The sequence below is a fragment of the Neurospora hispaniola genome, assembly GCF_033458365.1.
Source record: "Neurospora hispaniola strain FGSC 10403 chromosome Unknown B0T23scaffold_1, whole genome shotgun sequence".
NCBI lineage: Eukaryota > Fungi > Ascomycota > Sordariomycetes > Sordariales > Sordariaceae > Neurospora > Neurospora hispaniola.
Genome location: NW_026944406.1, coordinates 5,065,653 through 5,081,536, shown reverse-complemented (window position 1 = coordinate 5,081,536; position 15,884 = coordinate 5,065,653). Strand labels below are relative to the sequence as shown.

The 15,884-nt window shown below is 52.2% G+C and overlaps 4 protein-coding genes across 4 annotated transcripts; 1 reads left to right on the top strand and 3 right to left on the bottom strand.

Moving 5' to 3' along the window:
* Window positions 1–489: 489 nt before the first annotated feature.
* On the bottom strand, window positions 490–3,177 carry B0T23DRAFT_371339 (uncharacterized protein). The gene is made up of 5 exons (XM_062836641.1): window positions 2,645–3,177; window positions 2,362–2,579; window positions 1,936–2,159; window positions 1,550–1,876; window positions 490–1,484 (listed from the first exon to the last, which is right to left on the bottom strand). The coding sequence occupies exons 1-5, from the start codon at window positions 3,061–3,063 to the stop codon at window positions 849–851; spliced, it is 1,824 nt and encodes a 607-aa protein (XP_062697656.1). The 5' UTR covers window positions 3,064–3,177; the 3' UTR covers window positions 490–848.
* Window positions 3,178–3,662: 485 nt separating this feature from the next.
* Window positions 3,663–4,929, bottom strand: B0T23DRAFT_350827 (glutathione S-transferase). Its single transcript, XM_062836063.1, has 3 exons — window positions 4,676–4,929; window positions 4,113–4,557; window positions 3,663–4,027 (listed from the first exon to the last, which is right to left on the bottom strand). The coding sequence occupies exons 1-3, from the start codon at window positions 4,772–4,774 to the stop codon at window positions 3,810–3,812; spliced, it is 762 nt and encodes a 253-aa protein (XP_062697655.1). The 5' UTR covers window positions 4,775–4,929; the 3' UTR covers window positions 3,663–3,809.
* A 711-nt stretch (window positions 4,930–5,640) lies between these two features.
* B0T23DRAFT_32974 (putative isoamyl alcohol oxidase) lies at window positions 5,641–7,918 on the bottom strand. Its single transcript, XM_062835699.1, has 2 exons — window positions 7,360–7,918; window positions 5,641–7,230 (listed from the first exon to the last, which is right to left on the bottom strand). Exons 1-2 carry the CDS (start codon window positions 7,608–7,610, stop codon window positions 5,778–5,780), a joined length of 1,704 nt encoding a protein of 567 aa, XP_062697654.1. The 5' UTR covers window positions 7,611–7,918; the 3' UTR covers window positions 5,641–5,777.
* Window positions 7,919–12,829: 4,911 nt separating this feature from the next.
* B0T23DRAFT_305894 (uncharacterized protein) lies at window positions 12,830–14,137 on the top strand (the record flags this gene model as incomplete). Its single annotated transcript, XM_062834340.1, has 5 exons — window positions 12,830–13,043; window positions 13,102–13,172; window positions 13,235–13,257; window positions 13,322–13,582; window positions 13,639–14,137. The coding sequence occupies 5 exons, from the start codon at window positions 12,830–12,832 to the stop codon at window positions 14,135–14,137; spliced, it is 1,068 nt and encodes a 355-aa protein (XP_062697653.1).
* Between the last annotated feature and the right edge of the window lie 1,747 nt (window positions 14,138–15,884).

Below are 15,884 nucleotides of genomic sequence, written 5' to 3'. Positions count from 1 at the left end.
CTAAGGCTTGGGTACATACTGGTTTTCACTAGTAGCGCTGGCTTGGCGAGGAGATGGCTTCCTTAGTTTGGTTGCTAGGGATCATGAGAAAGAGACTGGGATAACATCGTTGGGTTTGGCTCATTAGGAAGAATCAAGGAAGACTAAGAATTATCTTTAACGGACGGATATCAATTGGGTTAGTTATCCGAGGAATGTAAATGGCATGAACTAGGAAGCATGTTCGAGTAATACAATGAATCCCATGCTGTGCTATACTCATCAGTGCCGTGACTTTTTGCAGACGGGCAACCATTATCTAGCAGGGAAAGAGGACAGGGGGGAGAGAGAGGGGGGGAAAACGATAATGTTGGGATTTACAGATTTCTAACCCTTTGACATAGGTGAACAATGACACAGTTCACACTCACTCGACTGGATAGATTGGTGAGAGTCACGACTTCTTCGAGGGTAAATTTCTTTGGAGAACTTCTTTTATCCGGGGACTACGTCTTACTGTGTTCAGTTTTCACTTAAGTATCCAAGGGGCTTTGTTGGTCTACCCCACGAACAACATGATTTTCATTTTCATTTTCTCTTTTTTTCTTGAACGTTATAATCAAAGAAACCTAGGATCTTAATCTAGCACCTTCTTTGTGTACAGTTAGTTCGTGCTGTCTCCAACAGCAACTTGAAAAATACCTGCAAGCCCTGCGCAACCGTATGGTTAAGTTAATTCATGCTGGCGCGTTCTGACATCGTTTGAGTGAAACCTTGTTAATCAAGTGAATACCCTGTCAGTCAGTACACCATTCCATTTCAACTTGTCCGACCCAGCATGCATCTGGTTAGTTGTTACTCAGTGCCCTTCAAGCACCGGGAGGGGGAGGCGGAGGGAGATCCATGGGAGGCGGAGGAGGCGCTTCAGCTGCCGGAGGGGGCGGGGGAGGAGCTGCGTTGGCATATTGCTGGATGAGAGCGTTAAGCGGTCCGGACAAGCCAGGAGGAGCTCCGGGAGGCGGAGGAGGCAATCCAGGAGGCGGAGCAGCGCCCATACCGGGAGGAGCACCATAGCCAGGATAACCACCATAAGCGCCAGGATACGCCGGAGCCGTGGGGATCGCCGGGGCAGAAGGAGCGCCCGGGGGAGGCTGGTGCCAAGGGGCCGGGCCGCCGCCACCCGAGGAGCCTCTACCGTAGTCGTCATGCCTGCGATCGCCGCCATAGTAGCTGTCTCCTCTGTCGCGATCATCGTGCCTGCGCTCGTTACGATCACGAGCCCAGGGAGCCGGGCCACCAGAGGGTCCGCTGGGAGGGCCACCGGGACCACCTTCGTGATCACGATCCATGTTGCGAGTACGCCAGGGAGCAGGGCCGCCAGTGGGTCCCCGTTGCCAGGGCTTAGCATCGCCGTTGCCACCGCTGGGACCATTGCTGAAAGAGCCGGGGCCAGCTTCGATACGGGCAGGAGCAGCGCCGGTACCACCGAGTTCTTGCATGAGTTGCTGGTACATGTCAGTATGTTGCTCGCAGAAAAAAAAAGAGAAAATCGGAAAGGGATTGAACAAACCTCGTACTCGCGGTCCACGGCATCGCCGCCACCACTGCTACCGATACGACCAGCAGTCCGGCCAGCACCGGGACCATCGTTCCTCCAGCTTGCACCCCTCTGCCTGTCAGGACAATCCCTAGCCATATGGCCGGCATTACCGCAGACACGGCAGATAATGTTGGCAGTGTAGTTCTGCTTCTCAGGGCAATCATATTTACGATGACCGATCTGGCCGCAGTTCTGGCATGCTTGATTTTCGTCGTCACGCAAAGTACCGTTGAGGGCAGCAAGCTCACGCAACTGGTTGCGCTTGAGCTCGTTCTGGCCTTCAGGGATCGAAGCAGCCTGTAATAACAGTTAGCGGGTGCATCAACGCAAAAGGCGGGGAGGGGGGCGAAACGTACTGTCTCAATAATATTGTGAATCAGCTTCTTGGCTTTGTTCACCTTCTCTTCGGTATCTGCCATGATGAGACAGTGCAGGTCCTCTTCCTGGTTGCTGGAGTGGGCGGCGTCAGAACGGCCCTTGCCCTCCTTTACGGAGCCCTTTCCACGAATGGCAATCTTGGCGCCAGATTCTGTTTCCATCTTCTTGAGTGTATTGCCACGAGGACCGATAAGCAAACCAACTTGAACAAGGAAGAGCTAAGTGTTAGTATTGTTATCATGGAAGTCATTTGTTTTTCGGGTTAGAACGTTTCAACATAAGCAACTTGCAAGGCACAAACGGCAACCGTTTCTAGAAGCGCTGGGTTCATGCCTGGCAAAATACCAATGAGGGCGAGGGGAGGTTAGGAGTTAATAGGGAGTTTGGAGGGTTAGTTATCATACTGAAGTTAATCTCTGGGTAGTCGTTAACCGGCACGTAGACCTTCTCCTGGGTCTTTGTAGGTCTACGGTAGTCCGAGGGCGGGTGATAGTTAGGGATCGTCTTCATGGCCTTCTCGATGAGCTTGTGGCGCTCATCCTCGAGCTTCTTGCGGTAACGGTATTCGCGAGTGTTGACACGGCGACCATGGTTGTCGTACTGGGGAGCAGGAGAGGGTGATCTGGACAAACACGACGGGTTAGTCAAGAGTTTCCGAGACGACAAAAGTGAACATGTGCAGCATACCTGTCTCCATCAGCAGGAACGACATCGTCGATCTTGAGTTTTTGGGTGATTTCCTCGATGCGCAGGTGCAGGGTGTAGGCCTCCAATTGTTCGCTCGTCATGTTAGCGACGATGGCGGTAGGGAGGCCCATCAAGCCGGCGGCCTTGTTCTCGGTCGCTTCACCCCAGCGGTTGCGCTTCTTGCGGCGCTTGGGACCATCCTCAGATCGTTCGGGGCTGCGGCCGCGCTTGACGTCGCGATCATTGCTGTAGACGGGCCCGTCTCTGTCTCTGTCTCTGTCTCCGTTGGTGACGGATGATGGGGCGGATGGTGTTACGCTGCGAGCGCCATCCTCTTCCTCTCCGTCGCCAGCAAAGCGGCGCCTGCTTCCCAACGGTATGTTGTTGGAACCCGTGATTCCTTGGTTCCTCCACGACATTGTGATGGTTGATGAGGTCGTTCTGTGTCGAGGGATCCAAATAAACAGACGACCAGAAATTGGTTGACAATGTGATGTGGTTTCGGTTGGGTGCAAAAGAAAGAGGTGGTTGGCTGGTCGCAGTGAAGGACGACGCGCTAACGGGAGGCAAAGTACAAAAGGCAAGTGGGGCGGGATCCCGCATTTGCCTTAGGTAAGCGAGCGGACAGGTGCAACCACGCGCTGAACTTGATGTTCCAGGCCTTCACCACAGCAGTGCCCGCTGTTATTGGCCGCACGTGACCGCTACAAATTGAACTTGGTTGCTTTCGTCTGAACTTCCAACAGTCTTCATCTCGGGACAGAATTTCAAGTAAACATTGAGCTTCGGGCTATTTTATGTAACGGAAGTTACTGACTGGCTAGAGGTAATCCAGATATGGGTTGGCAAGCGCGCATTGGTTTCCATCCCGACGGTCACTTCTCAGGCTAGTCCATATCACCATAAACCGTTATGGAGAGAAAGCCTGGCTGAGCCTCGTGAGTGCCACGAGCCATGTTACCACTACCTCCTTGTTCGAACTCGTCATATCAAATCTAAACCTTGGACCGAAACCTTTTTTTTTTTTTTTTTTTTTTTTTTACAGAAATTTCTCGTCAGTTTCAATGTTCATTATCTGTCTCGCTACCTGACAGCGCTGCATCACAATCAACAACAGTGCTCATGACTCTACACTTAGCTCATAGCTCGTTCCCCACCGTTTGCCTTACTTCTTCGCATCCTCAGCCATGCCCTTCTGCACCCACGCCCTGGAAGAGACCGCCTTGGCTTCCAGCTCCTCCTCGCTCAACTTGTTGAGCTCCAGCGCCGTGTGCTTGCTGGGCACATGCCTGCCCTTCTCGAGGCCGGGGCGCTCGAGGAGTCTGTTGAGCCAGGCGTTGAGGTGGGGGAATTGAGCCTCGAAGTTCTTGATGCCGCACCAGCCTGCACGTAGGGATCCATCTGTCAGCAACTGTGACACGTGGTACACATCCAAAAGACATTTCAAAGAAAAAGGAAGAGAGCTTACTATGAGCAGCAACCCACCCCCAGCACGAGAAGTCCGCAATAGTAGGCCTATCTCCCACCAAGTACTCGTTCTTCGCCAACTGCGCATCCATCACCCTGTACAATCTCCTCGTCTCGTTCTGGTATCTGTTGATTCCATACTCGATCTTCTCGGGCGCGTACCGCGTAAAGTGGTTAGCCTGCCCTTGCATGGGGCCCAGACCGCCCATCTGCCAGAAGAGCCAGCTCTGGGTCTGGTAGTACTCCTTGCTGCCCTGCGGGTACGAGACCTTGTGGTCTTTATCGTAGCGCTCGACAAGGTACTGCATGATGGCGCCAGACTCGAACAGCGCGATGGGCGTGCCGTCCTCGAGCTTGTCGGTCAGAGCCGGGATGCGGCCGTTGGGGTTGATCTCAAGGAACCACGGCTCTTTTTGGACATCTTTGGAGATGTCGATTGCGGTTACCTGAAGGAGGTTAGTTTATGTTTGAGCAGCAGTCAATGAAGGGGGACGTGAAGAGAAGAGTCAAAGAGAGTGGTGAACTGTTTTCAGGCAACTAGGAACGTAAGCTCTTGGTAAATACCTTGTAAGGTACACCAAGCTCCTCAAGGAGAATGGAGACCTTGATGCCATTGGGAGTTTGGGCAGTGTAGAGGTGGATGTCTGAGTTCTGGGACGCCATTGTGTCTGATGTTGAGTGTGTTTAATGCTTGGTTGACTGTAGTTTGTGATGAGTTTCGAGAAGTGAATCTGTCAAGATAGATTGTGTATGAAGCACCGTGGGGTTCATATGTCTTTTTTCGAAGAGGGGGCCGAGCTGTCTCGCTGTATGCTTAGAAATACAGCACCTGCGGTCGTCGATATTACCGTATCGGTGATTGATGTACACCGCGGCTTCGGCAATTTCGGAAAGTGACCCTGTTAGTGCAGTAACAGCCAATTGCTAATAGATGCAGCGTCCTCCAATGCATTGCTAGTGCGGGGTACGACCGAAGAAGAGACGTGGGGTGGTGTGTCGCATCATACAGCCGAAATGACGGCATCAGCCAAAAGTGTTCCTTTCAGTTCTTTTGAAAGCTTCTTTCCATGACAATTGTCCCAAAAACACAACCACGGTTTGGGTGAACGTGACCTGGTTTCATCCACAGCGATTCCTACACAATTCCATGTGACACTTTAGTCGGATTGTGAGTGTTACCGCATCGATTGGGATTATTAATCACCAGATCTTTTACAAATCTGTGACAGAAAAGCTCTAAAGGGAACAACACACAGTCGGAGCATGAAGGTTCACACAAGAGACCGGTTCTTACACCAAGGCGTGTATTCGAAAGTCTCTTCTCAAAACTATGTACAAGAAAATGACATATGGACATGACGTGTTCGTTATAGCTTGCGTGCGCACCATGCATAGTGTAGGTAACGAAGCCGAGTAGCTTCCCTTCTCAACAACCGTCAACCCTTTACAAAACCTCACGACGTTGTTTTCTTCCCCTCACCACCTCCGATCGCTCACCCAGAAACGAGCAGGATAAAACGGGCCATAGCCAGACGATTAGTACGTAAATAAAAAGGAATGGGAAATGGAAGATCAAGGGATCAGGTTCTAATAAATGTAACCAACGCTAATAACAGCAAATATCGAACCGCTCAGCAACCAATAACACTCTGCATGCTTGCTATATTCAAGAGGACTTGCACATGCGACCATCATTGGAAACAGTCCAGGCCTCGCTACCGACAGCGGCAGTGGCGTAAAAGAGGTTGGTGGGGTCGTACTTCTTCTTGATGCACACAAGGTTGTTATAGTTGCTGCCGAAGAACTGGTGCTGGAAGTCGGGCTGCTGGAAGTTGCCCTCGTTCATGTAGGCGCCGGAGCCGGGGGTGGCATCCTCAATGGCGGGCATGATGACGTCGGTCATGAGGTGCTGGTTCTCAATCATCTTATCCCAGTCCTCAGGCGCGAACGACCACGGGGTGGTGAGGGTGGCGTGGACGAGGGCCTTGCGCCAGGCGGGGAGGACGGCGTTCTGGTTGTTCTGGCCGAAGGCGGAGACATCAGTGCCAACACCGATGAAAGTGACGCCGCTCTCGGCGATGAAGCGGGCGGTCTTGGCGAAGGCAGTGGCGTTGTTCTTGACGGTGTCGACGGGGATGAGACGGCCACCGTACTGAGCAATGCCGACCTTGATGTTGCCGGTCGGGAGAGGGCCGAAGTACTTGTCGTAGTGGTCATAGTAGTTCTCGGTCTCGCTGTAGCCGGCAGTGTAGGTGACGCCCATGGTGTCAAGAGTCTTGAGGTAGGGGGCCATGATCTGCTTGACTTCATCCTCGGACTTGCCGTAGGCAGTCATGGGCGAGATCATGAAGAAGTCCGAGGTGAAGTAGTAGACAACCATGGTGCCGGCGGCGACCATGTCGGGAAGGGCAGAGTGGAAAGCATCGATGGCGGCGTAGAACGTGTCGGTGGGCATCGCAGTAGAGTAGAAGGCGAGGGTCGCGCCACCAACCTTGGCATCGGGGAAAGTCTTGACAGTCATGCTGAGAACGACACCATAGTTGCCGCCGCCGCCACCGGAGAGAGCCCAGTAGAGGTCAGAGTTCTGGGTGCGAGAAGCCGTGAGGAGACGGCCATCAGCAGTGACAACCTCCCACTCGAGGGTGTTGTCAGCAGACAGACCGAAGCTGGTGCTCAAAGCCGAGTGACCACCACCCTGAGTGTAACCACCAGAGATACCGACAGTAGGGCACTCGCCGCCAACGACAACCTGACCCTGGGCCTTGCCGGCAGCCATAATCTCATAACCCTGGATACCGGCGCCAAGCTTGACGGCGGGACCGGAGTAGTACTTGTCATTCCACGTCTTGAACTCGATATCCTTCAGGTTGTGGGTCCAGACGGAGAGGGCACCGGCACCGGTGGAACGACCAAGGTAGTCATGGCCGGTGTTGCGGATGACGAAGCGGATGTTGTGGCTGCGGGCAAAGTTGACGGCCGCGGTCACATCGGCCGCGGTTTGAACATCGACGGCGTACCTTACGTAGTTGCCGAGGGTGCAAGGCTTGTCCCTAGAAGTGAAGGGGTCGCAGCTCTGGTTGGCAAAAAACGGGGCCATGACAGAGGCCGAGTCAACCATGCTGTGTGGGGGCCATGGTTGTTAGTGATCGACATTACATACGTGATGATCACCACCAAAAGAAGATGGCAGTTGACCACAAGAGGGAAAGCTGATAAGACAAGTGAACAAGAAAAAAAAAATAACTCACTGAGTATCGGGGGTCTGCCACGAAGACTGGAGGCTCGAGCACTTTACGCTGTCGTACTGGTCGCCATGGCATACCTCAGCAAGGGGCACGGTAGCGATGAGTCTGCCACCGACGGTCTGGTTGAGCTGGTTCCAATCCTTGGTTGAAGGCCAGCAGGCATCGCCGGGGAAGCATTTGCAGGTCGAGCCAACGGCGGCGCCCAGCGCACCGACGGAGAAAAGGCCGGAGGAGAGAAGAGTCGAAGCCTTCATGGTGATGGTTTCTCTGAAGACGTTGAAAAGGAATGCGAAGCGAGGCTCGAAAGTGAGCGCCGGTCTGAATGCTTCTGCTGGAGAGAGAGGTTGACGATCTCCGAGAAGGACTATCTTGGCGATGATGTATTCATGGTGGCAGACGACGATGCTCTGTTTAAGTATAATTCCATGCCCCGGCGCTGGCGTGGTCTGCCACGCGAAGATTGCCCTCCGAAATCCACCAGGGAGAGGCGGGAAAACACAGGCGAGACCGTTCAGGGACTGACTGGTAGGGTCCCCTGGTTATGCGGCTAGTGTAGACGGCCCCAAATTGAAAACCCTCCGGCTGGGACCATAGCCATGGCACGATTCTCCCACGGCACCTGCGCACACGTGTAGTGTAGCGTAGTGTAGAAAAGGTCACAGTATCCGAATCCGTGGGGAGCTTGAAAGCCTGTGAGTGGACGGATGGCCGTCAGTTCCAGGAACAATCTCCGTCCGGGTTCCACCTCACCCATGGCCAAGGCGAAATGCTTTCTTCTTTGGTGCCGAGTGCCTTACAACTCCATGTCTGGACGGATTTTAGGTTATCGTGCCAGCCACGCGCGACATGGTTCACCTCGTGAGGAGTGGCTATGGCGGAGAGAGGTGCAGACCGGCTGGTGGAGTTTGTGTCCTTGGGTCGTTCTTTTTTGAGTTATCAAGATGCCCATCAAGGTGTCTTATCTGTCAGAGTTTTCCCACGTTGTGCATGGCAAAACCTGGGGATGGGATCGTCAGAAAGGGATCGCCAGCAACCGTCACTCGGGACGATGCTCATCCTCATCTGTAGGGACGGTGGTCAGTGGTATGTAAGCGGCTGTTGAAAATCGGTTATTCGGATGAGTGGTGGCATCCGTGTGCCGATATCCATATCCAATGTCATCTGCTAAGATAGCGGTGGCAGAGTCGGGTCGAGGATAATCGAGATGACCTACATACCTACGCAGGAGCTGATCAAGGATGGCGGTATCTGGGTAGCATGTGTACTACCATACTGGTGTAAACTACACCGGGGTTGGGCCTGATGGCAGATTGCGGACAGCTTCACATTGAGCTAGAAAAGTCTCCGAAGCAGTGGGTAATGGGGCAACACAGGCCGCCTGGGCGAGAATAGGTAGGAAGGGAAACCTTGACTGGTGACATTTCGGTCCAGCGCCGGGTCGCGATGCCCGACAACCTGTGCAGTCGAGGTTTCCATGATGCAACGTACAATAGTCGGCTGTTGTATAGTGTAGCGTTACACTACTTGGAAGTATTTTTGGTGTAGACGGGAACAGTACCATGGGTGGGTGGGACGGCAATGAGGTTTGACGATGGTGTCAACAACTGTGAAAACTCGGAGCGATTAGCACCGCTACCTCTAGCTCCGAGTTAATGAATTGGGCCCTTGTCCGCCCGGTAGCTAGCCGACAGGTCTGATCTTCCACGTGCTGTGTGTGGCACGCGGCGGGCGGCTTCACGTGGCGTAATCTCCAAGATGGGTTCAGCTTGATGCGGAAGATGAGCCAGCCGACATGACGGGGTTTGTCATCCGAATGGATTCAGTCCGAGGGGTGGTCCGGGAAATTCATGTTCCTGCAGCACCGCGATGTTAGTACATACCTGCAGCTACCGTGCCATCCATTGCGCCTCTTGGGTACCCCACGGGCATGCTCGCTTTTACGCAGTGACCTGACCTCCAAATGTTCTGTTATGCACCCAGGTCTTGAAGTAGATACGACTTTTGTGCTTCTTGCTTATATGTGTTTGGTCCGAAATTACTTTTTTCATCCAATCGATACGCGATCCATGACTACTAGTATAATTCGCACACAACACAGTGTTTTGACAAAAAAGAAACAAAGTGATTTTCCTTTGTTCAGCGTAAAGCCCTGTTAACCCCGCGCTCTGCTCCGCGCTTTCTTTTCACTTCGCCACTGCAGCCAGCCACAGGTGCCCTCAGTCGATGGAAGTTAAAAGCGAGCGCAAAAATCACTGCGCGATCAGATAGATGTTGGTTGCCTGGAGCCAATGGCCGCCCGACCATTCCCGGCCGGGCACGGCAAGCGGCAACCGAACAGCCGTCCGATTTCATTTTCATTGCTTTTCCAGCTCGTCCAAGCGCCAAACCTCGGTAAAAATCAATGTTACCTGAACCGCAAGCCTCTTGGAGTGAACCACGGTGCGTGCCGATGAACAACTGCCGCTGAGCCTCAACCCCTCAATTGCAACGACATGTCGACAACTATATTTTCGACCAAGGCAAGATACTAGTGTAGTGGCACAACCTCACCCTACATTACCTACTACACTACGCCGTACACGTGCAACTGAAAGCTGTCGCCCTCGGGGGCTGCGTCCGCAAAATGCCCGCAGGAATTATCAGGCAACACCTACACTACACTACAGACCTTAGGTTTTGAAGCCCGACTTCCCCCCCCCCCCCCCCCACCGTTTCCCCTGCCGGCTAGACCTCGCCGAGCCAGCTAGCCTCCACAAAAGCCCCATTGCGGAAGATGCCGGTCCACAGGTTCGCGCTCTGTCACCGCTGATAGGGGAGATTGCCCATCGCTTCAGTAGTGTGTCGTGCTTTTTCACTGCTAGCTGTTTTGAGCCAAGGCCGAGCAGGACGAAGGACCGAGGTTGCCGAACACAGAAGGCATCTTGCAAATCGCTGGACGAGAAGGGAGACAGAGCAAGTCGACGCCGACGATCTCGACCACAACAGGATGAACGACAAGAGTCGCCAGCTTCTGCGCTCGGATGCTGCCGATAGGTAGAAAATCATGGACGCAGCCTCGGCTCTCATCTTCCCAACCGATACAGCACAAGAGAGGAGCTTGAAACTCGGCCGAAACCGCTCGTCTCCGGAGCACAGACGATCCGACACGGCACCGGACGGCCTTTTCGTCTTGACGACGAGAGCTTCCCAGCGACCCCATCAGCACTTGGGGGAGGCTGGCTTCGAGGACCTCTACGGCTGCCACTCTGCTCGTGGTGCCACCCCTTCTACATACTGCCCCTGAGCAGCGTTGCATTGCAGTGTCACGCTATCACCCTATCATGTAGCGATATCCGAAAGTGCCCACGTGTCTCACGGCATATTCCTTTGACGCTCTTGGTCTTTCGGTCCTTCTGGTGTAGGTAGTGTACGCCATAGCTTAGACTATTGGCAGCTTCCAGTCCGCCCAGGATCGCCGATTGAGACATACATACTTTGCGACTTATCCCCGTGTCCTCCTTTTTCTCTTCTCTCTTTTCCTGTCCTTCTTTACCACCTCCTCTTCATCCTCGGCTCGACTTCTTGAAAAAGGTCTAGCTCATGGCGTGGACCCCGAATGGCAGACTTTCAGTGAAGACTTTTTTTTTTTTTTTTTTTTTTCTCCAGTGTTCACCCATCACGACATGACCTAGCCGAATCCGTTAGGTCCTTCACTTCGCATTGGCCTGCGTTACTTAATATCCCCTTGTGTGGGTCACTGCATAATCTTGGGTCTTGGTCAGGAAAATCGCTACGCCATTCTATCACAGGCCTCGACAAGGGACTGTTCCAGCTCTCTACACCACATCATGGAATAGCCTCGGCTGCTGCTCGACCCTTTTTCCCACTTTCAAACTCATCATTCTCCTGGCTTCATCACCAGTCATGAAGTGTCTGTCGGAATGGCGAGGGATGTCATGTGCTATGGCCTTCCAACCTATACTACTGTCTCAGTGACTTCGGGGATTCTTCCTCTTTGGTGTCTCTATTTAGCGTGGTTTATTTTTTTCTATTTTTTTCTCCCCCTCTCTGACAACCTGTGTGTCTTCCGCTTTGATTTCTGCACTTACAGCAATCGTATGGCTGTCAAGCTTAGAAAACATGGACTTTTACGTCTTATATTCAGCTCAACAGGGTCGAAAGTGGGATGGAAACACACAAATGACTCGGTGATTGAGCTCGTATTGTACTGCAAAATTCGTTCCAACTTGGTTGGAGCCGACTTGGCCGTGGTAGTCTACATCCCAACAAGGAAGATCCACGTCAAAAGCGCAAATATCAAGATATTTTGCACTTCATCGACTTCGCCGGAGTTTCTGGGCAAAGGAACCCGTGCTTGGCTGCGTATCATGATGGATCCCGACGGTCCCCGTGGCAGCACATATGCTATATAATAGGCTATGATAGGACAGTGACTATGACCGAAGGCCGCCGTTCTAGGCCATATCGGGCACTGATTTGGAACCATCTCACGCTAGAACTCCTTGGGGCCGCTGCTCCTTCTTCACCACTGTCTTGTCTCGCCCGAGCCTACAGATGAACACCGGCGGGAGCGGAGCGCAGGCGCACAAGTTGTCATTCATAGCAGCAATTTCTCATCATCACCAACCCACCACCAAGCCCATCTCGTGTACACTACACCACAACACGCACGTGCAGCCCGCAAGTGTTACGCCATACGGAAGGTCAATCTTCTGCTAGACTCTTCTGTCCATCTCCGCCGCACCTAGCCAAGTTGATGCCAGGTCCGGCACAGCAGCCTGAAAACAGACCTCCCGTACGGGTCTCAACCTTAGCCATTATCATCCTGTATAAGCCAACGCAACGCACTGATACAAGGCTAGTTCTCCCCGCGCGCTGTTCTTTCGCTTCACGCTGGAGTTGCTGCGTGTGATGTTACATGTAGACCCTCTTTGATGATTTACGTCGGCCCAGAATCCTCTTCCCCCCCTTCGCTCATCTTGTTAGCAATTAACACCTGCTTCTTCTGGAACTGTTGGAGGACCGACCCCTGGCCTGCCCTCGGTGGATTAGGGCAGCGGAGACTGGGAACACTGAGCTTCAAGAGATCTCGGTCGTGGCTTGGCGATGAACGCCAAATTCCTTATGTAGTGACACTGCCCACTTACATGATCAACCATGTTAACCTTCTGAAAAGGCATCCAGAATTGTATATTCACGGCCGGGCCCTTGATGAGGTTGATCCTCGCCCACCTCTCCGATCCTCATCATCAGTCTCAATTGGGAGGCGCAAAACCACGGTGATCGACATCAGATCTCGGTTGACGGGAGCGGCACCTTCTCCACCCTCACTAAAAAGTCTGGTTACGTGCATTCGACCACGCACGCACAGAGCAGCATTCGATTTATACTCCTGTTCTCCTCGCTTTCTGGTCCACATCTCACTCCCGGTTCCCGTGCGGCGTTGTCGTGAACCCGCCGTCGTTCCGCCAAGATGGCTTGGACCTACAACACCACAGATCCCGATGCGCCTACCATGGGCCACCAGATCACGGGCGTTGCCATCGCCCTTACGGTTCTCTCCTTCATCACTGTTTGTTTGCGAACCTACGTCCGAGCCTTGATTCTCAAGGCTATCGGGTTCGATGACTGGGTTATCATCATCACATGGGTCGCGGCGGCTGGTTTTGCGGTCGTGACAATCGTTCGTGAGTAACTTTGAAAACTACCAAGATTTATCCCTCTGGCCCTAACAAGTGAACACAGAGACAAGATGGGGCTTGGGATTGGTAGATATGGCAGATTTCCCATCGCAAAACATGTACAATTTCAATATCGTAAGTGCATATCTTTGTTGACATCGGACGGAAGCCTGGCTGCTAACAATCTTGACTCGCAGCTTCAATATATCGGCGCCCCTTTGTTAGTTCTAACCCATTTTTCCAACTTATACCTGATCTCCCAGGAGTGCTGACCCTCAACACAGTTATATCTCGAGTATATTCGGCTTCAAGCTCGCCTTGCTCACCTCATACCTTCGTTTTATTCCCAAGGGCGGTTACAGGTACATGACTCTGGGCGTCATTGTCTCTTGCTTCCTCTTTCATCTGTCATTCTTGCTGGTGCAGCTGAATCTCTGCCAACCCGCCGCAAAACAATGGGATTATAGCATCCCCGGCAAATGTCTCAAAGGAGTGCCTTTTTATACGAGCATGGCGTCGCTAACGATCGTTTTCGATGTTACTGCGTAAGTGGAAATCCCGCAGCTATTTCTCATCGCACGCTGACCTGTCGGCGTTGCAGTATGCTCCTCCCATTCCCGGTTCTTCTCAAATCTCAAATTCAGACGCGGAAAAAGGTCGTTCTACTCGGAATGTTCGGACTCGGCCTCTTCATCACCATTATCCAGATTATCCGCATCCAGACGGTCAAGCGCCTCGTAAACCCCATCGACTCCGCTCCTTTGATTATGTGGTCGACAGTTGAAAACAACCTCGGCATCATCGTCACAAACGTCCCGACTCTTGCGCCCTTAATCAAGTACTTCAACGAGAGATCGCGAGCCGGCAATACCGGGAGCCGAACCCGTGGAACAGGATATCCGAAGGAGGTCGGATCGCGCTACGCCCTTCAGACGTGGAGGACGGGCAAGAGCAAGGGGTGCGAGAAGTTGGACAGCATAAACGACATGGAACTCGGAAGCGTCGAGGGCCATACGAGCAAGGACGCCAATAACAGCACCGAGTTTATTCTGGATGGCGGTATTACGAAGAGGACCGATGTGGTTATTTCGCGAGAATAAACGATTGGGTTCTTTTCCGCGAATACGCCAACACCATAAATCACAAATTTCCGAGCAGCGAAAACGATACGACGACGATTTTTTTTCATATGTTAATGTTCGAAAATGTGTATGTACACGTATTAGGGGGTTTGTGTATACCAACGAACGATGTTCAGGGAATTTGATGAGCATGAATGTTTGGGATGATTAAGGGTGTGCGTTGGAGCAGCCAGTGATACCAATTTTCCTTTTTTTTTGTCAAGATAATCAACAATAACCATACATATTATCCATCTATCCATCACCCCACGATCGAGACTGGGCTCGCTACCCCTTGCGTCTATTTTGTATTAGGTTTTCGATGTCCCCAAGTTCTGTTTCGGCTTACCTCCACCGCCAGGACCTCTTCTCCCCCACCTTCTTTGTCTCAACAATACAATACCCATGATGGCCAACAGCTCAAACGTACGATTTTTGCATCCAACGTCTCAACTACGGATACGATACCCATGTGTGATGGTCCTCAACTCAACGAAAAGACGCCACCCACTTGGAATTCCGACTTCATTTAACGCAGGATCAATAGGACCCAGAAACCTTCCGACATCAACCCCATTTGCGTGTCAAGCATTCAAACGTACGAGTTATGCGACAAACGTCTTCAGCCCCCCTTGCTCAGTTCTAGGATCTGAACCCATTGCACATCTCCCACGGTACTTGAAATCTCGGCTTCATAATAAGGTACCTAGAATTGGAAGGCTCAAAGAATCTTCTTCAGCAACTCTAATGATGCTGGGGCCAAGTGTTCAAACGTACGATTTCTGCGTCAAACATTGCAATCACCCTCGCCAAGTCATCCAGTCTAAACTCATTCCAGCTGGTCGATAAGTCGATGCAAGATTGCTTAATGTAATGAGGAACCATGCCTTGGTACGACCCCAAGCCGAGCGAGAGAGATGTGGTTCCCCTTACCCACGACCATTCTTCATCACCCATCACCCATCACTCATCCTGCTTGAGTTTCCCTGATCATCTCCGGCCAGATGCCTACAAAATTTCTTCAAGCTTGGTTCCCCAGTCTTCGTTCATCCACTCCATTCCGTCAGACGAATAAGAAATGTGACTCCTCGGTGCCCAATACTAGGATCCCACTTTCTACCCCGTAAACACTGCAACGCCGTAATTTTGTCTAGGGTCGACTTGCTCGAGCGGAAACGGGATCTCGCCAAGTTCTCAGCTATGTAGGTGGATGTTACGGGGTCCATTACGGCCCCGCAGGGCGCTTACGGCGAAGCGTTCCGGCGTCGCTTGGTGGATCCGGATAGCCTCTGAATGGGGGCATTCCATGATTCCGTCACTGCACTACGCTGCCTAACCGGCGGGACAAGACATTTCAGTAACAAACACACGGAGCCTCAGTGGTGAAGTGGGTAACCAATTTCGGAGGTATGTAGTGCACTGACGGCGCAGGAACCTTTTGTTGCAGTGGAGCTGAACGTCAAAGAGCTCAAGTCGAAGAAAAACAGTTCTATCAAAAAAAAAAAAAAAAAAAAAAAAAAAAAAAAAAAAAAAAGGAAGAAGAATGAAAAAAAAGAGGTTGGGCGAGCTCTGGCCAGGGAGAACCTTGAACAAAATGGCCAAAAAAAAAAACCAGAATTCAGGTTGAGCGACGTTCGATGAGAAAGTTGTCGTCTCGCTTCCAGGACCCCAGAGAACTTTCATCGCCAACCCACAGCAGTCCATCGACTTGATCCACAGCATTTGG